The sequence below is a fragment of the Pinus tabuliformis genome, chromosome J, assembly GCF_031772625.1.
Source record: "Pinus tabuliformis cultivar Carrire ecotype Pingquan chromosome J, CPIR1, whole genome shotgun sequence".
Lineage (NCBI taxonomy): Eukaryota > Viridiplantae > Streptophyta > Pinopsida > Pinales > Pinaceae > Pinus > Pinus tabuliformis.
The window spans coordinates 1,508,188,471-1,508,212,791 of NC_142295.1; the positions used below are offsets into that span (position 1 = coordinate 1,508,188,471).

Consider the following 24,321-nt stretch of genomic DNA (forward strand, 5'->3'; position numbering starts at 1 on the left):
AGTTATGGTGCATCGGTGGCTAATAGTAATATGCATGAGAACTGTCTTTGTGGTTATAACTTATGATTCTACTGTTGTGATTCCATAATAGTTTTGATTCTTATCTCTATTTTTTTACAATGTTAAAAATATTTTTATATTTCTTTTGTACTTGCTGTTTGGCTGCCGAATCCAGCTTCTGGCTATTTAAAAATCTAGCAGATCCATATACATACTGGAAACTTAATATTTTCTTTTTCTATGTATCTGCAAAGCAAAAGTGTTACAGATATACAGAGATTCAGTATGTGCATTTGCTATTTCTTCCTTTAATTATCTTTTGATACTTCACTTTCCGTGGCTCTTCACGTGACATTATGATAATTTCTATAATCTATTATTCTTATCAAACTTGTATTGCTTTTTATTTCTTTTGCAGTTAAAAGATCCTAGCTTTCGACGCCATGTTCTTGTGCAATGCTTAATTATCTTTGACTACTTTAAGGTAAGCTTTTTATGAAATTCATAGATATATTGATGGTTCATAGTTCAAACTGAAAGAGGAATAAAAATTGTCCTTTTGTAATTTTTTATGAAGGGAATTTCCCTCTGGTAGTAAGCACTGTCAAGCCAGAGGCTTACATAACATGTGTACAATAGCTTGTGGCAAACTACAATCAACTTAAGATAAAGACACTGTGTTCACAAGTACTGAACATCCTATGCTCACATATGCTTGCCAAAAAAGACATCTTATTTTAGATGTGCTTTATTGTTGAGATTAGTGATTGTTCCAAATATCAAGTTTGGTTGGTTTTTCTTTTACGGCTTCTGGAAGGGACACATTTCAAACGATGTTCTGTTATAATAGTATTGTGAGTTTTTCTTCATATATCTGATCTATGAATGTGTTTTGGATGAATTGGAATTGAATTACCCTCAAGATATTTAAATGCTTTCATCCAGGGTAGCAAATTCTCAAGCCTAAGCAAACAGATGACATGTCTTATCAGCAGTAAACTTTGAGGACAAAGCTTTTCTGAAGAGGAAGGCAATGTTATGAATATAATATATAAAAATAATATTGATAAGATAAATAATAATTAATTAAAATAACGATTAGTATACTGAAGTTGCATGTCTCTAAGGACATGACTGTTCATGAAGGGGCACCTGCCTAGGGATATAAGCGAGCCCTCATTTGTAATCATACCTCATCTCATATCTCTTGTACATTCAACATTCTTATATATATTATTACTTGTCCTATAATGGATATTTATATATTTTAGATATTCTGAATATTCCGTTGCATACGAGTATCCTGTTCGTTACAGCAACATTGGTTGACACTAGGCTTGTGGGGTGGTGCTGCGAGTGTGGGGAGGCTAAGAGGGTTGGAGCAACACTAATGGTGGGGCTGAGCTACTTCAGGATGGCCAAACTTGTGAGAGACAACCAACAAAGTGCAGGACAAATATCTAAGGGTCGATTTTTTCAAGCTCCATTGGTTGTATTTTCTGTGTATTTCAGAGGGCCATTTTTCCTAGTAAGGGAGCCGTTAATTTTTCTGAGAAGAATTTAATGAAGAGAAATTTGGAGGGAAAAATATTTGTTGTTTGTGTGCTATTTTCTTAGTATTTCCACTGCAAAATTATTGATTTAAAAATACTAGATTATTTCTGTTTTGTAGCTTTCAGAATAATTTACTACAGAGAATTAATTTGCTGGGTAAAATATCTTCTGGGGATAAAATCGGCGCAAAGAAATAAAAATATGAAGTCGGTACTTAGAAATTAACATGGTATCAGAGCACTAGAAACTTTGAGAGTGAAGATAGATCAAGAACACAGGTTTATAGTAGCAGATTTTATTGTTGAGTTGAAGGGTTTTGCGGTCAAGGGCTTGATCTAGGAAAATGACTTCTATCGGGTTGAGGTTTGAAGACCGAGTGGAAGGGCAATCTAATTTGAGTCCATGGAAGGAGATAATCTCATTTATTCTCATGGAAAACAACCTATGGGATTTTACTGACACTGACATACAAACTCCTTCAGATGCTACAACACCGACCACTCATAATTTGAAGGATGTAAAGGCTATACTTATCATCTTGGACGTTGTGAAAGATTCCTATGAGATGTGCACAACTTTAGCCAAGTTGTACTAGAGTGATAACCGGAACTAGAAGATGGTTTTGAGAGAGAAGTTGAGAAGATCACATGGTATCAAAGCATTGATTTTGAAACAGGAAGAGAAGATCTAGTGCTGAGTAGTGAGGTCGAAAGCTGCAATTGGCAGCAATTCGACTCCCCTTGAAGGGATTGCGTAGTCCTTGTCGGGAAACAGATTCGAGGAAATCTCTCTCTGAGAGAGATGACAAAGAGGTATGATTTCCGAATCGAGAGTTTGCAGAGGTAGAGGGAGTGATGCAGAGCCTGAATGCATTGCTTGAAGGGTGCAGTTTCTGTTGGGGCAGAAATCCCATGGAAAAGAACGAAGACACGTAGAAGGGGAATTTTCTCCTTAGAGAACTTTCCGCTAGAAAGTTCGAATTTCTCACTTGCTGAGCAGCTGAGCAGTGCTAAGTAGTGACTAGAGGAGTCAGTTCGACAGTTGGGTAAAATGGCATTGCATGGGCTCAGAGATCAAGACAGGTTGGAAGGAGCTTCCAACTATGTCATATGGAAGACCAAAATCATAGCTATTCTGGAGGAACATGATCTTGAGGCCTACGTCAATAGTGTTGTAGCTGTTCCTGCTGACAACGATCAAAAGAAGAAGTACAAGGCCAAGCAGGGGAAGGCAAAGAGGCTCATTCTCGATGGAGTTCGAGATCATGTGGTCTCACACTTGCAGGGCAAGGATACAACTTGAGAGATGTGGGAAGCCTTGTCTTCTCTATATGAAGGCTCTTTCGAACAACGAAAGATGTATTTAGAGCAGAAGTTGCAGCGGACTTTGATGTAGAAAGGAGAAGGGGTGAACCTCTATCTTCAATGACTTCAGGACACTAGAGACCTACTTGTTGCAGTGGGGTCCACTCCTCAGCCAACCGTGATGGTGAGGATAGCCCTGAATGGAGTCTCGGATGAATGGTAAGTTTTCATCCAAAGCATATTGGGCAGAGAAAAACTACCTTCATGGGAGGAGATGTGGGTGACTCTTCAACATGAGGAGTTAAGGAGGGACCTAGTGAAGGTCAGCCTCAGTAGCAACAGTGGGAGTGGCACAAAGATGAAGGAGGAGGAGGAGAACACAACTCTGGCATCGAAGGGATAACAAAAGTCGAAGCGAAAGGAGGACATTTGGAAGGTGAAATGTCTCAATTGTGGCAGGTTGGGCCACTATGCATCCTAATGTCCTTTGAAGAAAAAAGACAAGGATGAGAAACATGATCCTAAGGCTGCTTCAACAAAGATTGACGAGGATGAGTTTGCCATGAGTACCCACGCATCTCCAAGAGGGAGATGGGGCAATATTGAGCTGTAGTCAGGAAGACTACATGTGGGCAGGATCCTTGAGGAGTCCACCTTTTGGATCAATTCCTTGCTACGAGAGCCCAAGGTTCAGCATTAGCAAGATGGACTTAGTGTCAGCTGATGCAGTGGAGTGTTTGGAGGATAAATGCAGTGCTTGCAACCAGAAATTGATTAGTGTAGAGCAAGGTAGACAGCAGTGCAGTTGGCACAGTGCAGGAGTTAGCAACAACACAGAAGATTTAGAGGGTCAGAATTAGTAGCAGTCAGAGTCCAACATTCATGGTATTATGCTGAACACAGTTACATTTAGTGAATTTTGGATGCTTTTCAGTTGCTTCTCTCAATAACTGAGTTGTATTACGAATGCAGTGTTAGCAGTGGCAGTGCTAGCAGCATAACATATGCAACATTTGAGAGGGAGCTGTAGTACAGATGCAGTAATGGCAGTGGTAGTGTCATGGGTAGCAGTACAGTTGCAGCAGGAGCACAGTGTTGGTGGCAACAACAGTGCAAAAAAGGAGGTGCTTCAGAAACAAAGCAGCATGCAGGTGGACATTGTTGCTAGAACACTTTCCTCGCTAAGAGGAAGTATTAGTTTTTGGTATCATCGGAAGTGCTCTAGCCTTGAAAATTGGCAGAGAGGCTAAGGCACATGAGTTCTAAAGAACCCAAAAATTGGTTGGTGAAATTCCACCCGCATTGTATTTTATTAAAATAATTAATATTTTTAATGGGGTTCTTAAGTCTAAACTTAGGGAAATTAAAATATTAATGGGTATTAATCAAAATATGAGTGAGAATGATCTAGAAGGCAGATCAAGTCATGTTTTAATCTTAGCAGTTGATTAGAGACTTAATCTCGACTATTGAAGTTTCAACAGGAAAAGTATAAGGAGGCTTGGGGTTCATTTAGAAACACACACATAGAGATTGAGGAAATGGATTTTCTTGTAGAAATTTCTCATTTCCCACCCCGGTTTTCAGTTTCTCCTTATTTCTCCCATATAGTTAAATGCCCTTTCCCATAACCATACATTTAACAAGCTGGAAAAAATAAATTTGCTGAAAACACAAATTCTGGAAATTTTACAGAATGCTGGAAATTGCAGAAATAAAAATCAGCAGTAATAAACAGCCTTTAAAACACATTTAAACACTGAGATTTTTGGTCAATGTGACCCTGGAAAAACCCCCTACAACTCTTGGGGAAAACCAGTTTGAGAGCTCTTCTTTATTTCTGGAAAATGCCTTTTTACAATAGGAGAAATGTTCAGCAAAAAAAAATAAATCAGCAAACAGTCTTTTACAACTTATCTCAGCCTTGCTGAAACTCAGCCTTGCTGATACACCACTGCTGATACTCCGCAGCTGTTGCTGTTACACCGCGGCTGTTGTTGTTACACCGCTGCTGTTGCTGTTACACCGCGGCTGTTGCTGTTACACCGCTGCTGTTGCTGTTACACCGCGGCTGTTGCTGTTACACCGCGGCTGTTGCTGTTACACCACGGCTGTTGCTGTTACACCGCGGCTGTTGCTGTTACACCGCGGCTGTTGCTGTTACACCACGGCTGTTGCTGTTACACCGCTTTCAGCTGCTGAAACTCCGCTCTCAGCTGCTGAAACTCCACTCTGCTGAAACTCCGCTTTCAGCTGCTGAAACTCCGCTTTGCTGAAACTCCGCTTTCAGCTGCTGAAACTCCGCTCTCAGCTGTCCAGAAATCTCCCTTGCTCTCTTGCTCTCCTTCTCTCAATCTGCTCATGAAAGAATTAATGATCTTTTTCCTCCTTTTCCTCCCTTAACCCAACCCTAAGTGACTTTTGGGTGATCCCTAAATCCAATGGCTGAAATAGATTTAGATCAATGGCTGAGATTAAATGCTGATTTAAATCTCACTTTCTATTTTTTAATTCACCCCACTTTAATAAAGACCCACTTAGTCATTTATTTCCAAAGTCACTTTTCCTTTCTAATTTTTCATTGACTTTATAAAAGTCACTTTAAAATTAGACTTAGTAAATTTATCACTTAAAGTCACTTTTTAAATTAGATTTAACTTTATAAAAATTATAAAGTTACTTTAGGAGAAAAATTAAATTCTTTTGGACACTTTTCCCTAGGCCAAAGATCAAAGCCTAAGGGAACCACCTGTCCTCCGGTACCAAATTTCAACACTCCCTCTTACCGAGGAAGGTGTTCCTCACCACACCCATCTTGTCTCTGAAGTAGACATGCTTGCCCCGTGGTAAGGCTTTGGTAAGAATATCTGCAACCTGCTCATCAGTGGAAATATACTCAAGCTTCACAGCTCCCTTCTGAACATAGTCTCTGATGAAATGATATCTGATCCCGATATGCTTTGACCTGTCATGAAATACTGAATTCTCCGTGAGTTTAATGCAACTCTGATTATCACAGTAAATCATTGAAGGTCTCAACGGCTGACCAAATAAGCCAAACATCTTGCGAAGCCAGATGGCCTCACAACTAGCTAGACTGGCTGCCATATACTCTGCTTCCGCTGAACTCAGTGCTACTGACTGCTGCATCCGGCTAAACCATGACACTACTGCTGAACCCAACCCAAAACAGCACCCTGAAGTGCTCTTCCTATCAGAAGCACAACCTGCCCAATCAGAATCAGTGTATCCTGCCAATCTCACTCCATCTCCCTGCCTGTAGTCCAGACCATAATCCACTGTCCCCTGCAAGTACCGCAAAATGTGTTTTGCAGCCACCCAGTGAACCTTCCTAGGCTCACACATAAACTGACTCATCGTGTTGACTGCAAAACAGATATCTGGTCTAGTGTTGACCAAATACATCAAGGAACCAATCAGCTGCCTGTACAATGTGGGATCTACCAACTCGGAATCCGAAGCATGAAGCTTCTTCCAGTTGGTGATCATCGGTGTCGACATGGGTCTACAATATACTTCCCCTTCTTCTTCTTCTTCTCCGGACACACAACTGCATAGTGTCCCATCTTCTGACAATTCCAACACTTCACTTTGGAATAGTCCTTCTGTGTGTTTCCCTGTTTACCTTTACCTTTGCCTTTGCCCCCACCACCGCTTGTGGAAGCCTGCTTCTTCCCTTTGCCTTTTTTGCCTCCTGCCACCAGTGCTACGTCCTCATCCTGCTCAACTGGCTTGGCTGCCCCAAGCTGTCCTTTCCTGATCTCTGTCTGAATGCAATCATCCCAAAACCTCTCCCATGTGGGAAGGGTCTCACGTGCACAAACCCCATCAGCAAAGTTCAACCATGAACGGGGGAGGCCATTCACTGCAATCCACACCAACTCAGTGGGTGGAATGGCCTCTCCAATCGCTGCCAACTCATCTCTCACATTGGTAATCTTTGTGAGATATCCAGCTGCACTATCATTATCCATCTTAATGTTCTTCAACTTCTCCTTCAGGACCATCTTCCGGTTCTCATTGGTACTCTGGTAGAGATTGGACAATGCTGTCCACATCTCATGGGCATTGCTCTTTCCTCTCACATGAGGAATGCAATGGTCTTTGATTCCGTCTAGAATCAGCCTCTTACCCTTGTTGTTCTTTCTATTATAAGCTGTCAACTGAGTTGCATCAGTAGGCACAACAACAGGGTGCTGTGCTGTATGCACCATGATATCCCAGACTTCTGCCTCCTCAAAGATACTCTGCATTCTCTCCTTCCAAACGCTGTAATTTGTATGCCCATCCAACCTATCCTCTACCCTCAATCCCAATGACATCTTGCTGTCCTAAAACTGAAAAATAGCACTGCTGTGGTAAAGATAAAACTGCTGTCTATGAAAAATCAGCTTGCTGGAATTTTCTGAGTGAAAAATCAGCAACTGTAATTTTTCCTTTTGCTGTCCCAAACTGCACTTCAGCACTCAAGCTCTGATACCATGTAGAAATTTCTCATTTCCCACCCCGGTTTTCAGTTTCTCCTTATTTCTCCCATATAGTTAAATGCCCTTTGCCGTAACCATACATTTAACAAGCTGGAAAAAATAAATTTGCTGAAAACACAAATTCTGGAAATTTTACAGAATGCTGGAAATTGCAGAAATAAAAATCAGCAGTAATAAATAGCCTTTAAAACACATTTAAACACTGAGATTTTTGGTCAATGTGACCCTGGAAAAACCTTCTACAACTCTTGGGGAAAACCAGTTTGAGAGCTCTTTTTTATTTCTGGAAAATGCCTTTTTACAGTAGGAGAAATGTTCAGCAAAATAAAATAAAATCAGCAAACAGACTTTTACAACTTATCTCAGCCTTGCTGAAACTCAGCCTTGCTGATACACCACTGCTGATACTCCGTAGCTGTTGCTGTTACACCACGGCTGTTGCTGTTACACCGCTGCTGTTGCTTTTACACCGCGGCTGTTGCTGTTACACCGCTGCTGTTGCTGTTACACCGCGGCTGTTGCTGTTACACCGCGGCTGTTGCTGTTACACCGCTGGCGCTGTTGCTGTTACACCGCTGCACCGCTGCTGTTACACCGCTTTCAGCTGCTGAAACTCCGCTCTCAGCTGCTGAAACTCCACTCTGCTGAAACTCCGCTTTCAGCGGCTGAAACTCCGCTTTCAGCTGCTGAAACTCCGCTTTCAGCTGCTGAAACTCCGCTCTCAGCTGTCCAGAAATCTCCCTTGCTCTCTTGCTCTTCTTCTCTCAATCTGCTCATGAAAGAATTAATGATCTTTTTCCTCCTTTTCCTCCCTTAACCCAACCCTAAGTGACTTTTGGGTGATCCCTAAATCCAATGGCTGAAATAGATTTAGATCAATGGTTGAGATTAAATGCTCATTTAAATCTCACTTTCTATTTTTTAATTCACCCCACTTTAATAAAGACCCACTTAGTCATTTATTTTCAAAGTCACTTTTCCTTTCTAATTTTTCATTGACTTTATAAAAGTCACTTTAAAATTAGACTTAGTAACTTTATCACTTAAAGTCACTTTTTAAATTAGATTTAACTTTATAAAAATTATAAAGTTACTTTAGGAGAAAAATTAAATTCTTTTGGACACTTTTCCCTAGGCCAAAGATCAAAGCCTAAGGGAACCACCTATCCTCCAGTACCAAATTTCAACATTTCTGAGGTGAGAAGTTCTCAGGAGGAAAAGCGATTGGGGAGATCTTGCAGCTGAGGGGTAGAGAGAATCCGGGAGGACTTTCCGAAAAATACAGAACAAAGAGGCGGAGAGAGCTTACAGAGAGGAAACACAATTGCTGGGAGAGCTGACGCAGAAAAGTTGCTTGTCACGCAGAATACAGAATTACCGGAACAATCAGGAGAGCTGACGCAGAGGCAGCGCAGTAGCCGGGAGAGATGACGCCGAAAAACTGCCTGTCACGTAGAATCCAAAACTACTGGAACACCCAAACTGCCGAAATAGCAGGGAGAGCTGACGTAGAGGGCAACGAAGGTGTCGCAGGGCTGACGTAGAGCCAACGCAGAAATAGCCGGGGTTAACCAATCTTGTGCTGGATCAACCGGAATTTTGCCGGGTGAAGTGAGGTAAAACTGACTCAGATTTTCCGCTAGTATTTTCTCTGTAAAGGATTGCTAGATGAACATCCAAGATTTGTATTTAGATATTTTTCCTACATAATAATAAACCCTCAGAACTGCTGCGCTGTTTTTCCCGCATTGCGTTTTCCGGGGACTATTGTGTCCAAAAATAAGTGTGTCCTATGTATCTTGTTCTTTGCTCTGTTTTCTTTTTCATGAGATCAAATATTTACTTAAGTGTAGGCTGCATAAGTAATTTGCTTCAGTATTCAGAAGAAAAACTTGATGAATGTAATTTAAATATCAAGTAGATGAAGTAGATTCAGATTGGCTGCAATAGGGGTTCCTTCGAGTGTAGGATTTTTCACATTTCATTACTACTGTAAGCAACAACAATAGCATCCCGACATTTGATGAGCTTGCTGGAAAACTTACACAAGAAGAATCAAGTATGATTAGAGGAAGAATTCAAGGATCAAATGAAGGAGAGCCCTTTGCCTATGTTGCTCAAGGAAAGAGGAAGAATGCAAAGAAAGGGAAGGGAAAGCCATCTAAATCAAGAAATCCTCAATCCAATCAAGATTCCAAGGAATCAAGAAGACGAAATAGAGATGTTGAGTGCTACAATTGTCATCGAAAGGGTCACTATGCTCGAGATTGTCCCGAAAAGAGAGATGCTCCAAGAAGGAATTCTTCAAGGTCCTTTAACAATAACTGTCGCTTCAAGAACAACATGTCATATGAAAGATGGGATGATAGAAGAAGGAATGAAAGAAGAAGAGGCTCCCCCGATGATCGTGTTGATAACTATCATCCTCCAAAAAGGCCAAGAAACTCCAGGTATGAAGGCAATGTTATGAAACAATCTGAATATATTCTTATTTTTGCATTAGCTAGTTCATCTCCTCCAGACTCTTAGGATAGTTGGCTGGTTGATAGCATGGCTTCTCATCACTTTTCTGGATACAAGGAAGTACTTTCTAATCTGGTAGAGAGGTAGACATATCTGAATATTATCCTTGGTGACAATACCACTCATCCTCTAAAGGGCTTTGATTTTGTCAAATTTCACTTGAACTGTGGGGAATCTATTTTGCTTCATGATGTATTATATGTGTCGGGATTAATGAAGAATCTGGTTTTGACATCTGCCTTGGAGGATAAAGGAATGAGGGTTACTTTTATTAAAAGAGAAGTACTTGGCCTGTTGAATCCTATATGAGAAATGCCTTCACATTATGAATTAGGTTTAAAGGACTCTATAGAGTCACCGGAAGACCCCTTCTAGGCATGGTCCATAATACAAATCTTCAAAGCGAATTGTGGCATCGAACGCTGGCCCCTCTACACTATGATGCTCTTCCTAAGTTGAAGAACCTAGTCTCTGGGATCCCTAATGTTCAAGCTCAACATGATGGAGTATGCCCTAGGTGTGCAAGTGGAAAGAACACAAGAGGACCATTCCCCAGTAGCAAAAACAAAACGAAAAAAATGCTTCATCTCATTCATTCTGATATATGTGGTCCAATGCTCGTGCATTCACTTGGGGGTCATCTTTATTACATCACCTTCATTGACGATTTATCGAGGAAGACCATGTCAGAATATCAGAGGGTCCGGATGAAATCATTTGGCACCTGGCGGATAGTGGGAGGTATACACCTAAAGAAGGATACGTTCACATCATATGGCAGAGAAAACCCGAAGTACTTGAACGATGGTGGCATAGCTTATGGAAGCTATCTGCTTCCCCTCGCTCAAAATTGTTCACTTGGTGCGTTCTCAGAAACAGAGTACCCACGGGTGAGCATCTCATGCGAAGAGCACAATTCGGACCGACGAGATGCGCTCTGTGCAAGAATGCCAGTGAATCCACAGAGCACCTCTTCCTGAACTGTAACGTTGTTCTACAGATATGGATCAACATAAAACAGGTTATGAAATTCTCGGGAGAATGGAGAGGAAACGACCTTATTAATGCATGGATTGAATGGGGGAACAGTCATAAAGGCTCCAAATTTGTAAACCTGCCCATTATCATAAATTGGTCCATTTGGAAAGCTAGGAACCATCTGATTTTCGAAGAGCAGGCCATTCAATGGCCACTTATTGAAGCCCGGATCATAAGTGCATATAACGAATTACCTGATCCTCCTCCTCCAAAATCCCGCAGACCATCCCCTCCCCCCTCCATTGACAGGGAAACTCCTTGGGCATACTTTGACGGGGCTGCAAATGCCCAAAGCAGCGGGGGTGGGTTCATATTGCATAAATCTGGAAATCACTCCTATCGCATCAAGGCCGGTTTGGGGGCCGGGACCAACAATTTCGCTGAACTTATATCTCTTCGACACCTGCTTCATTTTGCTCTAAGCCATCAATGTAACAGCATAAACATCTTCGGAGATTCACAGATCATTATAAATTGGTTCAACAGCATTACTACATGTCACATTCACTCACTCAATAACATACTTGATGAAGTGCTACAGTTCAAGACAGCTTTTAATCACATCTCTGTTTCTCATATCTACAGGGAACACAATCAGGATGCTGACAAACTTTCCAAGGAGGCCGCGCTGATGGAGAAAGGACATTGGGAGATAACAGAGATTTTGGACCAACAAGAACAAAAGTTTTACCACCGCCCATATATAGACCCACAATATCCTACTGTGGGTCTGCATGAGATCTAATCTCAAAACAGTAGAATGACAGCAGCAGTACACAGAACTGTGTTTTTTGTAAATTTTTGTAAACTGAAGGATGCCATAAGGCATCAACTCTTTGAACTACACCGATCATACAACAACATATTGCAATAGCAGATATATGTATTTATTTTTGTAAATGTACAGAGATACCAATGAACAATTGGCATATGCGGCATGCATCTACACATGTAACCTTTCATCTTTAATGAAAAGTTTACGGATTTTTCCAGTGGAAAAAAAAGATTTCTCAAGGAAGACATTAATCTACTATTTGAAGCACAAGGATAAGGCATTCGAAATATTCAAGGAATTCAAGGCTTTGGTGGAAAATCATATAGGGAAGAAAATAAAGATCTTTAGGTTTGACAACAGTGGGGAATACATCTCAAATAAATTCATAGACTTTTGCAAGAAGGAAGGAATCAAGGAAGACCATTGTGTCTCAAGGACACATTACAAGACGCTGAGAAACACGCTGCTGCTCGGGGAACTTTCAAGGAATGCAAGAAGCCATGCAGGTACTAAGCCTATGTTGTAGCCATGAGCAAGATGATTCAAGCCGAACCTAGTACCTTTGAAGAAACTGTGAAGGAATAACTCTGGAAGGATGTAATGGCCGAAGAATATGAGTCCATTATGAAATATGATGGATGGGATATTGTGCTGAGAACAAAGGGAAAACCTGTGGTAACCTCCAAATGGCTCTACAAGATCAAGCATGGGTTGATGGAAACATCGAAAAATACAAGGCAAGGTTTGTAGCCCGCGGTTTCACTCAAAAAGAGGGAGAACATTATGATGATATATTTGCTCCTGTAGCCCGATACACAACCATTCGTTCGATAGTAGGCCTTGATGCAAGCCAGGGATGAACTCTCCACAAAATGGATGTGAAGACTGACTTCTTACATGGTTTGCTACAAGAAGAAGTGTACGTTGACCAACCTCTAGGATTTGAACTTCATAACAACAAAACCTGTTAGTTTTTGTATCATTGGATGTGTTCTAACCTTGAAATTTTGTGGAGAGGCTAGAATGCATAAGATCTCCAAAACCCAGAATCGTTTTTGGAAATTCCGCCTAGAAAAGACTTAATTAGATTATTAATTAGTTTTAAAATATTTCCCAAGTCTAAACTTAGGGAATATGCCTAATTAATTATAATTAATTAAGTTATTGTGCAAATGTTCTAGAAACTCACACAGATCAACTTCAATTTAATCCTAGCCGTCGATTAAGATCTAGTCTTGGCCGTTGAAGTCTCAACAAAGGGTTGCAAGAAGAAGTCGATGGGGCTTGGAGAAATCACTTGAGCAGTTCGTTTTCCTAAGTAGAAACAGTCAGTTGCTAGAGAGAGAGTTAGAGAAATCGAAGTAGTGAGAGAGGGGCAGGGACAATGAAGCCGAAGGAAGGATTCCAATTCTGGTGAGTGCATTTGCAGAGATGCAGAGGAGCCACAATGAGGCTGATGCAGAGTAACAGAGTAGCTTCTAGAGGCAATTTCGAAATTGTTGGGGATAAGTAGAGTTTCAGTGCCATAAGCTGGGTAGAGGTTCCAAAGGCCAGGAGAGACATTTTTCGAGACAACAACAGACCAGATGGATTGAGGAGAAGCTATTTCGAGCTGAGTGCAAAAGTGACTATGCTAGGGTGACACAGTGACTATGCAGAGCTAGTTTGGATGACTCAATTAGACCTTGAGGTCAGAGCCTGAATTTGCCTGTGGAGTGAGGAAATTCCTCACTAGATTTTTCTTGCCAGTTATCCTTCGTAGGATTTCTAGTTTCGGCATCCAATAGTACTCAGATTATTTCATTGTTGCATAATAATAAAACCCTTAGCTGCTGCACTGGTTTTCCAAGTTGGGTTTTTCCGAGGACAATTGTCCAAAAATAACTATGTCAATTTTATTGTGTGTGTGATAGAATTTCTCAGTTTCCATTGTTTATTTTGCGCAATATTTTTATGGTGAAAATTGCAGTTGTGATTTTATTCGTTATTTGCCGTAGTAAATAAACTGCAGAATTAATTTTTGAGTTAGAAGAATAATATCTAGTAGCTGCAATAGATAAAATTTCACAAGACCCATGTATGCTGATTGAATTAAGCTCTCTATTGAATTAAGCCCCCCTGTGCTTTGGCATGCTCATATCGACAGTTACTTGATAAAGTTGGGGTTCACAAGGAGCAATGATGTTCCAAACTTGTACTTCAAAACCGTCCAAGGTATGCCTCTCATTTTGGTATTATATGTTGATGAATTATTCATGACAGGTTCATACCCTCTCATTCTAGAATGTAAGAGGAAGTTGGCTTCCGAATTTGAGATGAAAAACCTTGGTCCGATGCACTATTTCCCGGGATTAGAAGTATGGCAAACGCCGGGCAAAATTTTCCTTTCACAAGGAAAATATGTTGTGAAGCTCCTAGAGAGATTTAACATGACTGAGTGCAAGTCCTTGCCTACACCTTTGGAGATGAATTTCAAGAAGTTGTGTGGAGAAGTCGCTGGACCAAACCTAGCAAATCCTTCCGAGTATAGACAATTGGTTGGTGCTTTAATGCTTCTCGTGAATACTCACCCCGACATATGCTTCGCTGTTAATACTTTGAGCTAGTTTATGACCGAGCCTCACCATGTACATTGGGTCGCTGCAAGCATGTTTTGAGATATCTACCTGGGATTATTAACCTTGGATTGAAATATGCCACTAGGGATGTTAGACTTCATGGATATACACGTAGATTGGGCTGGTAATGTTGTCGACAGGAGTAGTACTTCTGGATGTTTAAGTCTCGGATCTGCCATGATATCATGGATGAGCAGGAAGCAGGAATTCGTAGCCCTTAGTACTGCTGAAGCCGAGTATATTGTAGGCTACAACTAACCTTGCGAGTTGTGAAGTAGTTTAGTTGAGGGAGTTCTTTGGAGAGCTATTTGAGCAGGTTCTAGACATGACAGTCATCTATTGCGACAACGAAAGTGGGATTAATTTGTCCGAGAATCCTTTGTTTCACAACAAGTCCAAGCATATTGAGATCATATATCATTACATTTGTGACATGGTGCAGAGAGGAGCTGTGAGACTCCATCACATTTCGACAGATGAGCAGATAGCTGACATCCTCACTGAGCCTTTGCTGAAAGGGAAGTTCTTGGTTTTTAGAGAGCAACTTGGACTGGTTGAGGTCACCCTTTCGAATAAGGGTCCATGCTGATCAAGAACATTGAGTAGTGCTCTTCCCCCTTGGTTGAGCTCACAAGGTGTGCAATGGAGCTTTAGGGCTCCTAGGGATGAGGAACCTTTGATCGATAGGATGCTGAGACCTAAGATCTCCCCTAGTCAGAGTATGCTCCTGTTAGCATCTTGCCCGCTCTGTGGGATAACCTCTCCAATTTGGCCAATGGGTTGCGGGACTTGGGATAGAGTGTGATCCTACCCCTTGTAGTAGGTGGATCTCACCCAAGTTGGTTTATGCATGTGTTCTACCATTTGACTCTTTAGGGTTAAGATGGATGATTAGGGACAATAGGGTAGAGTGTGATCCTCATGTTGATCTCACCTATTGTCAGGGACTTTGGGATAGAGTGTGATCCTTACACTTGGGGTAGGTTAGTCTCGCCCATTGTCTTTGGATCTGGGTGGTAGCTATGGCTCCTCGATGATGATGATGATGATGATTCCGGGTGGTAGCAGAATCTCCCTGATGGTGATAGAGGCAAGGTGGTAGGTCGAGCTCCCTTGCAACATTTCTTCTTCTTTAGACTCAAGAATGTTCAACATGAGATAAGCAGAGAGAAGCAAAGATTGTACATGAACAGATATTGATAGTTGGAATAGAGGGAGTGTTAAATTATGCAACTAGGGTTAAATTCCACTTTGGATAACTCATTTGATGAAGCTAATTGTTGCATTAAACTCTTCTTTTCGAGAGGACAAAAATTGAGTTAAAGATCACTCATTTTTGGACAAGTAGAAGTTGGAATTTTAATTTATTCTCACTCATGTACAATTGTCCCTAAGTCTAAACTTAGGGAAAATAAAATATTAATGTGTATTAATATGAATCTGTGTTAGAATGGTCCAAAAGACATGGATCAAGCCAGATCTAATCTTAGCCGTTGATTAGGGACTTAATTTCGGCGATTGAGATGTCAACAGGAAAAGTATAAGAGGAGGCTTGAGGGTCACTTGGAGAATACACCAGATGATCAGTGATTCTATTCTCTAGAGCGGGGTTTGCTAAGAGAGATAGAATTAGTGATCGGAGAGAAGCTGAGGGGCATTGAGTACAGAGAGACAGAGGGGCAGAGATAGTGCTAGGAGAGCGGCAGAGTTGCCAGAGATAGTGACGCAGGAGCAACCAGTGTTCAGGTAGGGCCACGCAGAGGCATCCAAGTGCTGCGCAGAGCACCAAAGAGGCCAACGTATCTGACGCAGAGGCCCAAAGAGCTGACGCAGGGCCTCCTGAGGCTGACACGGGCCACGATAGGCTAACGTAGGGCCAACGTTGGGCTAGGAGAGGCTGATGCAGTCCAAATTGGGCAACGCTGGGTTGTGCTGAGGAGCTGCCGGAAGGATTATCTGGGGTTTCAGCCAGGAGGTTTGTCAGAAACCAAGAGTTATTACTGCCAAGGAAATTCTTTGTTGGGTAGGCCAATTTTGACACCCAGATTGTACTCTGATATTGCTTAATAAGAAAAACCTCAGATAGTTGCACCGGTTTTCCCACATTGGGTTTTTTCGGGGACATCAGTCCAAAAATAATGATGTCATATGGTGTGTTTGTTTTTGTTTCTTTTAGTTGTTGATTTGTTATATGTTGAGCGTGCACTAGTGTTTATTTTCATTATTTACATTGTAAATAACTTGTTAAGGAAAATAACAATTAGGTAGGAATAAATCAAATAAAATGCATGGAGGGTTTCTAACTAAGTAAACTTAGTAACTTCAACAGATTGAACACTCTAACCAGATGGAGGCCATAACAGTACAGGTACAGAAATTTCAGCATCAGCCAGAGGATGAAAGAAACAAGCAAACGTCAACAGATCATAAGCCTCCTTGTCTGCTGCAACAAGCTCCATCTTATTACGAGGAGGTCATTTGTTCCGTTGAAAAGTGGCTAATTGAAGGTGACCCGGATAAAACAAAAATTGATAAGAATCGGATGCAGAATGAAGAAAGACATTTCATGCATATCCTACATATTTCATCATCAGTGATACAACCTGCCATAAAGAAAAAACACAAGAGAAAGAGAAAGAGAAAACGATTTGATGCATCAGATGGCCGCGAGCAACTTGATTTCGAATAGGAAAAAGTCCTATCGTGTGCAGGATTGGACATGGCACATCTGAGAAACAACCGACAGATTTGCTTGAAAGCAAGCAAATGCTCAGTATGCACTATATTGAACGCATCTGATGCCATGGGGCATATTTGTATTGTATTTCGAACCTTATGCCATGTTATTTCAATATTTCATTTTGTAGTTAGATTTATGTTTTCCATGTTATTAGGATAGTTAATAAATGAAGAGCTTATATCTTTCCTGTGCTTAAAGTTATATGATGATTTTTTGGATGGACGCTACTTATGTTATGTTGTGTGTTGCGTGGATGCGAATTCTGAATTCTCACATTCCTCCAGTGCAACAACGTGTCCCCAAGTAGAGACATATGTTGACCACTACATGTCAACGACCCATAGCAGCACACCCCCTTTTTTTGCAAAAGGGATAGTGCCTGATCGACGTGTTCATGTTGTCCAGCTATCATCATCAGCTTGATCATCATCTTATAATGTGAACCCATTCTGCATGTGTATAATGTAAATAATCTCAGCAGATCCGCGTCGTGTATGTAATTACCTTGGCAAACCTACTTTTCTGGTGACGATCTACATTCCGGGAGGTTTTTTGTCTCACTGATCCATTCTCGTATGGTCGGCAGAGTTTTCCTTCAGCCTTACCCCAAAGACGGAATGGATTTTGTCACTGGGATCTTAAGGGAGTCCTAATGTTCTAGATCGAGTCTATGTAAAAGTGATTTGGGAATAATCCTAACTATTTGGTTAGGTTATTTTATTACAAATTGCTTGGTTTGCCGGATTATATTTGTGTTGTAGAATTGGGTAGTCTGTAAGGGTCTTTCGCAAATGGGTTTTCCCATTTGAGATGTAAAAAATTTGAAATTTATGATGTAAAGTGTCTTGAGGGTTGGAAAAATAATTTATTCCCTCATAGGTTAATGAATTAATTTTCTGGCCAAAAATTAATTAAAATCCTAAGCCAGAAATTTAATTAATTCTAGGTCCTAGGTAAATTTAAATTCTCCGAAGCCAAAATTCGTTGGTCTTTAAAAATCAAAATTTGAAAGGTCCCGACACTAAGGTAAATTGATTATTTTGCTAAATTTTAAGCCTTTGGTCCCTGCGGTTAAGTCAAAGTCAAATTTTGAGGAAATTAATTCAAAAGTTTAATTTTTGAATTAATTAAAATGCATTTAATTGAAAAATTAGAATTTCCTCAAGAATTTAAAATTTCGACAGATGAGATTAAAAGAAATTTTGATCCTCATCAACGGTCGAGATTGTTTTGACGAGGATCAGTTGAACTAGTCGTTGGAGGATTTATCTTTAAATAGGAAGTCATTTGTCAGTCAATTGATCCGACCTGAGTCGTGTGCTAAGCGAAAAGCTCTCGTGTAAATTTTTATTCGGATATTAAAGAAAGACTTTGGGGTTAATTTTCACTGGTATTACTCTTCATGGAAGTACTGTAAAATGTGTTGTTTTTCATGTGTAATTTTTTTTTAGCCATTGATAATAGCTTTTGAAGAGTGATTTGAGTAAAGGTATCTTACTCAATCACTAGGGTTTAAATGATAATTTAAATTTGAATGTAATAGCAGGTATCTCTATTTATCTAAATTTTATTATCATTTTCTCACTCTATTTTGATGGTTGAATTGAGTATTGTAGGAAAGTCTTGATTTTTAGATCATCGGGCGTTCGAAGAAGTTTTCAGTTGGACCAACAAACTCTCAATCCATGTTTTTTGAAGAGCCCAACTTAATTTGATCCTGGGCTTATCATAAGATACTTTTTACTATTGATGCATGAAGGGTTTTGAGCTCAAAACCTTCTTTAAACTTCAAAAATTTAATTTTTTTACGTGCGAAGTTGATGAATCTGGCTGTTAAGAGCCTTAGATTATCAGATCTGGGAGCGTAGTTGGATTCACACTCCCTAGATTTGATAGATCTGTAATTCATGTGCAAGGAGCTGTAGATTATTTTTGGTTTTCTGACATGGGTTTTTTGCTGGGTTTTAGTTTTATCATTGTATATATTGTTTGGGTGTTTTTTGTTGTCTTGCAGCTATAAGCTTGAGGAATAAAACTGTGTAGAGTCCAGATGTAGGCCCTGCAGGGTAAGATCTAGATCTCTGGGGTTCATCAACATCATCTTGCAGAGATATTATTCAAATTAATTTTGCAGTCTAAGGGTTCAAAGAGTTTTAAATCTGGAAAATTTTACAAGGGAAGATTTTAATTGAGATCTCCAGAAATTTTTTAAAGGTTTTTGGGTCATCATTTTTTGTAGATTGATTTGCTGCCTGTATTTTAGGGTTTATTGTGCAATTTCGATTTTAAAAAAAGAACCCTTTGCTGCAGCATTCCCGCAGTCATTTTTTGGATTGCATTTTTTGTGGCTTCTATATTTCTACCAAGAAACGAGTTTCCTAAACCTTGCTGCACTGAAATCCACTGCTTCCTCATCACCCATTAACCTGCATCTTTGCTGCTCTTCAACTTGCATTCTCCACGCTGTCCCTTCCTTAACGCTGTCATTTCCCACTGCCCGCAACTTTCTCATCGCTCCGTCTAAACTTGCAACAAACATCCATAACACTTCCCACTGTTTTCCGCCACTGCCTAAACCCTGCATCATAATTCCCATCGCTCATACTCACCCACCAACTTGCAAATCCACTGTTCGTCCATCAACCTATGACTTACCAAACGCTGCCATTGCCCTTCCTTCACCTGCGCGCAGTGTTGTTCAGCCCCCTCCACGCATAACTGCATCCATCTCCAAGGCATCCTTCTGCTCCGTCAAGCTGCTAGATCCCTCTCCTTCCTGCTCATCGCTGTGTATCCTCTATCCTTTCCTTTCCGCAACAAATTTGCCCTCTCCTCTATACACAGCTCCCTTTGTCGCCAAAGCTCCATCGCTCTCTATGCAATTTCCTCCATGCATTCCTTCCACAGCCCTCAAATCTGCGTCTAGCTTCTCGCCCATTGACCTGCATCTTTCGTCTAGCCCGCTGTTAGTCCTTCCCCTTGCATCCGCAACCTCTCTGTGCTCCATCGCAGCTCCTTCCCTCCTTGCTCGAAGCTCTGTTTACTGCCCGTCGAAGAAGCCTGATCTCCTAGCCGTCAAACCTGCATAAACAACAAATAAACACTTCGATTTTTTTTTTTTTTTTAATTTCTATGTATGCGATTAGGTTAGTTTGGTTAGTTCTCCTTTTTTCTATTTCACTTGTATTTTAGTTAAGAGTTAGGGTTACTTAGGTTAGTGCGTTCTCATTCTATTTTTTGTTTATTTTATTTAGGTTAGGCCCTTTTATTTTTATAAATTCCATTTTATTTTTTCTTCTTTTTTATTACTTTTGTTTGGTGGTTTTCCATTTTATTTTGTATTCTTTTTATTTTGTTTTTTTTTAACTTACGATCTTTTTATTTTTTATTTTTTTGTTTTGATATTGATTTAAAAATATTTCAAAAAACAAATAAAAGAAATCTAAAATCCTAAAAATTAAAAAGCCTAAAAAAATCATAAAAATTTCTAAAAATTTAAAAAATCTAAAAATTAAAAATGAAATAAATTAAAGGGATTCATGCATTCACATTAATTTTTTTTAATGCGGCCTATGGCCCATTAAAATTTTAATTTATTAACCCTTCGATTTATTTTACTTCTTCAAATTGCCTAAGAAATAATTAAAATTCGAATTCAATGTTCTTTGGTGTTATTTGGTGATTAAATGCGATTTCCATGATTCTTCCATGGTCAAGGTGCTATAAATGTTTTAAATTATATTGGATATAGGAGGAAGTTAATTAATTCTAGATCTGGGCCATTAATGAAAATGATTTTAAATCTAGAATCTCTTGCATATTGCAGTTTTGGGCGTTTATATTGATCATTCATGATTGTCTCTATTCGTCACATATTGTAAAATTGTTTTGGATAACTTGTTTTTACTTAATCTATAGTTAATTGAACATAAAGGCACTGGTCTGTAGTCATTTATATCTTGTGATTGTGTCTTATTTTTAATCTATCTATCTTAACTGACCAATATTTGCTTTAAATTCATCAAGTTGTTCATCCTTAAAATCTCTTAGAGCTTGTGTTCCACAAGCTGCTCTCATCCATTCACCTAGGGACTACCCCCTTGACTTGCCTAGGAGAGAGTCTAAACGGAGTAAGTAAGGATTAGAGTGACAATCCTTACTCTAACCATCGTCGCGGTGCCTAGACACTTGTGCGACAACAGACTGCATTTGTACATGGAGCACTTAAGGAAGAAGTATATCTTGAGCAACCACAGGGATTTGACAAGCAGGAAAGTGAGACTCATGTGTGCAGGCTTGAAGAAAGCCTTATATGGATTAAAGCAAGCCCCCAAGGCTTGGTATGCCCATATTCATAGCTACTTGATGAAGCTTGGATTTAGAAGAAGCAATGCTGACCCGAACCTCCACTTCAAAGTTATCCAAAGTATGCCCCTTATTTTAGTATTGTATGTTGATGACTTATTCTTGATCGATGGAGAGCCTTTTATTCTCGAGTGCAAGAGAGAGCTAGCATCTGAGTTCAAAATGATAGAACTTGGATTGATGCACTACATCCTAGGATTAGGGGTGTGGCAGAGACCTGGTAAGATTTTCCTTTGCAAGGGAAATATGTTGTTAAGCAGCTAGACAAATTTGGAATGGTGGAATGTAAGTCCATGCCCACACTGATGGAGATGAAGTTCAAGAGGTTATGTGGAGAAGTTGCAGGACTTGATTTGACAAATCCCACTAAGTATCGACAGTTGATTGGGGCATTGATGTTTCTTGTGAACACTTGTTTGGACATATGTTTTGTAGTTAACACTCTGAGTCAATTTATGATCGAGTCTCTACATGCACACTGGGTTGCTACTAAGCATGTGTTGTGATACTTACAGGGGTCGATTAATATTGGACTAAAATATACTGCCAGAGATGTGAGGCTACATTGATAGACTGATGCTAATTGGGCCATACATGTTATTGACAGGAAAAGCACATCAGGGTGTTGATTGAGCCTGGGATCTGCTATGATATCTTGGATGAGTAGGAAGCAAAATTTTGTTGCTCTTAGCATGGTTGATGCTGAGTACATTGCTGTTAGCATAGCTAGTTGTGAGGCAGTATGGTTGAGGAAGCTCTTTGGAGAGATATTTGAGCAGGTTTTGGATATGAAAGTGATATATTGCGACAACAAGAGTGGGATCCGTTTGGCAGATAATCTCATGTCGCACGACAAGTCCAAGCACATTGAGATTAGATATCACGACATTCGAGATATGGTGCAGAGAGGAGCCATAAGACTCCATCACATTTCGACTGATGAGCAGATAATTTGATATTCTTACCAAGGCTTTTGCTGAAAGGGAAGTTCTTGGTCTTCAGAGAGCAACTTGGACTAATGGATGTGACCCTCTCGGGAAAGGGTCACAACTGCTCAAGAACATTGAGCTATGCTCTTCCCCCTTGTATGAGCTCCCTGTGAGAGAACTTGAGCCAGAGAGCTCTTGGGGTTGAGGGAACTCTAGACAAGAGGATGTGCGATCCTTGTCATTTATGACCAGTGGGGTATCATGCCTATTGTTACTGTAGGGTGTACATGATCCTTGTCATTTATGACAAGTTAGGTATCCTCCCCTACCATCTGTTTGGGACTTGACAAAGAATACCCTAGTATGCATCCTACACACAAGCTGCGCTTGTCGCAATTGCCACCCATCAGGCCAATGGATGAGGAGAGACTTGGGAGTGTGTGATCCTTACCTCAGATAAGTTGGGTATCCTCCCCAAGTTAAAGGATGCAAGTGTTCTGCGACTTGACTCTTGAGGGTCAAAGTGGGAAGATCAACAAGCAATAGGATGTGTGATCCTTGTCTCTCATGACAAGTTGGGTATCTTACCTATTGTCATTGGATAGGGAGTGGTAGATTTATCTCCCTTATGATGATTCTTCTTCTTTAGATTTGGGAATGTTTAAGCGGATGAACAGAGATGAGCAGAGACGAGATATGATATGATACAACGATAAGAATGACAAGACATTCGAGATGAGATTTATGATGCACTCGGAAATTCCTTCCTAGTTGAGAGGGAGTGTTGAAATTTGGAAACTTAGGGATAAATTCCCTCCTTTTGGGAAGCCCTCGTCATTCTTTGGAGACCCTTCTAGCCCTTGGAAATTTAATTTGTTCAAGGAAAAATATCATTTTTAATGTGAAATCCACATTTACACAAAAGTACAAGTTGGTATGGTTAAGGAAATTCACCCTCCACAACCACATAAAAATACACCACATGTCACATCACTTGGGGGCATCATCATGTTGAAGAATGTAACTAGGTTCAGTCTTCATAATTGTATTTGAGTCACAATGAAATGTACCTATGAAAAATAATTTTATTATTATTGTTATGACTTACTAAATCATGGGTTTCATGCTTGGGTCATCATGTTTTAGGTCAAAGTTCCCATTAAAGACTTCTAGGATTTATTTTGAGTCATTAGAGTCATTGTCCATTTAAAGAGACCCTTCTTGGGTTTTTGAATCATGTCACATCACTTGGGGTCATCATCATGTTGAAGAATGTAACTAGGTTCAGTCTTCATAATTGTATTTGAGTCACAATGAAATGTACCTATGAAAAAGAATTTTATTATTGTTATTATGACTTACTAAATCATGGGTTTCATGCTTGGTCATCATGTTTTAGGTCAAAGTTCCCATTAAAGACTTCTAGGATTTATTTTGAGTCATTAGAGTCATTGTCCATTTAAAGAGACCCTTCTTGGGTTTTTGAATCGTGTAAAAGGAATTAATATTGAGTCAAATACGCTATTTGTCACCTCCACACCAAGTCGGCCTCAAGGAGATTAAGTCGGCCACAAATTGGGTAATTCAACCTCACCAGAGGCCTATTTATTGGAGCAATTCGAATTTATTTGGAGCATTCACTCTCTCTCACACAAGTTCGATATCCAAAAGAAAGAGCTGGAAAATTGCGAAGTAAAAAGGGAAGGCTAAAGGAGTGCGAAGTTGAAGAAAGAGAAAGAAAAAGAGAAAATCAGAGTTTTGGGCTATCTATCGCTCTCTCGTGTGGATTCCTCCAGGAGTTCAAAGTCTCTTTTCTAAGTCGAAGTTGCTGTTGTTGCTACTGCTGCTGCCAGTTGTTGGGTCGAACTTGCTGCTGCAAGTTGTTGTTGCTAGGTCGAAGTTGCTGTTGAAGGGTTATGATCTGCGAGAAGGAAGAAAGGGCTGGCTTGGTGTGGAGGACATCTGTG

At 40.1% G+C, this 24,321-nt stretch overlaps 1 protein-coding gene across 2 annotated transcripts in view; it reads left to right on the forward strand.

Moving 5' to 3' along the window:
* THO1 (nuclear matrix protein-like protein) overlaps positions 1 to 24,321 on the forward strand; it is a 368,535-nt gene that overhangs the window by 175,361 nt on the left and 168,853 nt on the right. For both annotated transcript variants that reach the window (XM_089379707.1, XM_089379706.1), the window contains exon 12: positions 419 to 484. In XM_089379707.1, the coding sequence (XP_089235833.1) occupies positions 419 to 484 (66 nt within the window). The remainder of the gene's footprint in view (positions 1 to 418; positions 485 to 24,321) is intronic.